General features: G+C 16.5%; 1 protein-coding gene across 1 annotated transcript in view; it reads left to right on the plus strand.

Annotated features, from left to right (window-relative positions):
- Positions 1-611, plus strand: part of LOC102681405 (RNA transcription, translation and transport factor protein) — a 13109-nt gene extending 12498 nt beyond the window's left edge. The window contains exon 4 of the mRNA XM_006625027.2: positions 232-611. Coding sequence (XP_006625090.1) covers positions 232-596 — 365 coding nt within the window. The 3' untranslated portion in view covers positions 597-611. The remainder of the gene's footprint in view (positions 1-231) is intronic.
- Positions 612-1626: the final 1015 nt, after the last annotated feature.

Consider the following 1626-nt stretch of genomic DNA (forward strand, 5'->3'; position numbering starts at 1 on the left):
TTTTTATGAATCTTTATATATTTAAATAGAATATTATATTGTTTCATTGCTTATTTTTCGATATTGCATTTATAAATTTATATATTTATATAATTATACTTTTTATATTTTAAAAAATTAAATTTTAAATTAATTTAAAAAATTATTAGTATTAATTATTTTTATAAATGTTTGATTATTTTATTTTTTATTTTATCTTGTCTTGATCATTGTATATCATTGTGTCATTAGTTGACAGTAATGAGTTTAAAAATGGAATCTACTCTGTGGCAAAATTACTTCGAATTCCACGACATCCGAATCATCTGGTCACACTAAAAGCATGCAGTAAACTAGTACAAAGAAGATTAAATTCCGAATGCTTACGGAATCCAAATTGTAAAATCATTCGAGGCAAGCCATTTCCTGTGATGAATTGCGATCCTGGTTTTCAACTGAAGAAAACAGCAGTGGAAAATGCAGCTAAAATTCTTGCTCTTCTTTATATTCAAGATATTAGGAATCTTCAAACAAAGATTAATGAAGTGATCGTCCAAGTACAGAATATTACAGCTAATCCAAAAACGGATACTAAATTAGGAAAAGTTGGAAAATAAAAAAAAGAAATGATACGTAGATATTTTGTTATATGATATATAGATATAATAAAATATATATATTAGATATATATTAGATATAATAAAAATATTAAATATTAGATAATTTTTTTATCTTGGAAAGTCTCGAAAACATAATATTATTTATTTATTTCAAAATCAAGCTTATTATAACTTATTATTAAAATAATTATGAAATTTATTGTTTTCTTTAATTTTTTTTTCTACACAAAAAAATCATTAAAAAATTAAAATATTTAAATTATTTTATTTTATTATATCTTTACATCTCTTCATAATAAAATGTTATTTAATTGATAGAAAATACTAAATAAAAATTAAATTAATATAACAAAAATGTAATTATAACAAAGAATATTAAATTTTGTTGTAGATATTATATGTTTACCATATTTTTTAAAATCTTCACTCAAATGTAAATTTAATTAAAAATCAATAACATATAATTATTTTATGAAAATAATAAATATTGAAAATTATTTATCAAAAAAAATTTATCAATTTATCATTTTAATTTGAAAATTCTTTTTTATATTAAATAAAAATTTGATACTATTAAAATATTTACAATATTTCAAATATACATATATTATACTATATATATGCTATTATAATATTTCTTATATTATACACAAAAAGTTTTTAAAATATATTGAAATAATATAATTTTTATTTCAATTTTATAAAATAATCATTGCAAAAATAGAGTTAAAGAAATATAAATTAAGTATAATTAAGTATATTTTGTGTTTATATATGTTAAATGAACAAATGAATAAAAAGTAAAATTCAAATATTTTGAATTTCAAATATTTATATAGAAAATTATTATAATACTCAAAATAATTCTTGAATGCTTATTTATAAAACTGATTAATAAAATTTTTCAATATTATACTTGTTGATATTTTATATAATTTATTAATATTTTTTTGTAAGATGAAAATACTCAAAATATAATTTAGAAACAATAAATTGTATATTTTATTTTTTTTAATAAATATATAAT

Source organism: Apis dorsata, unplaced genomic scaffold (assembly GCF_000469605.1).
Source record: "Apis dorsata unplaced genomic scaffold, Apis dorsata 1.3 scaffold_1215, whole genome shotgun sequence".
In the NCBI taxonomy this organism is placed as follows: Eukaryota; Metazoa; Arthropoda; class Insecta; order Hymenoptera; family Apidae; genus Apis; species Apis dorsata.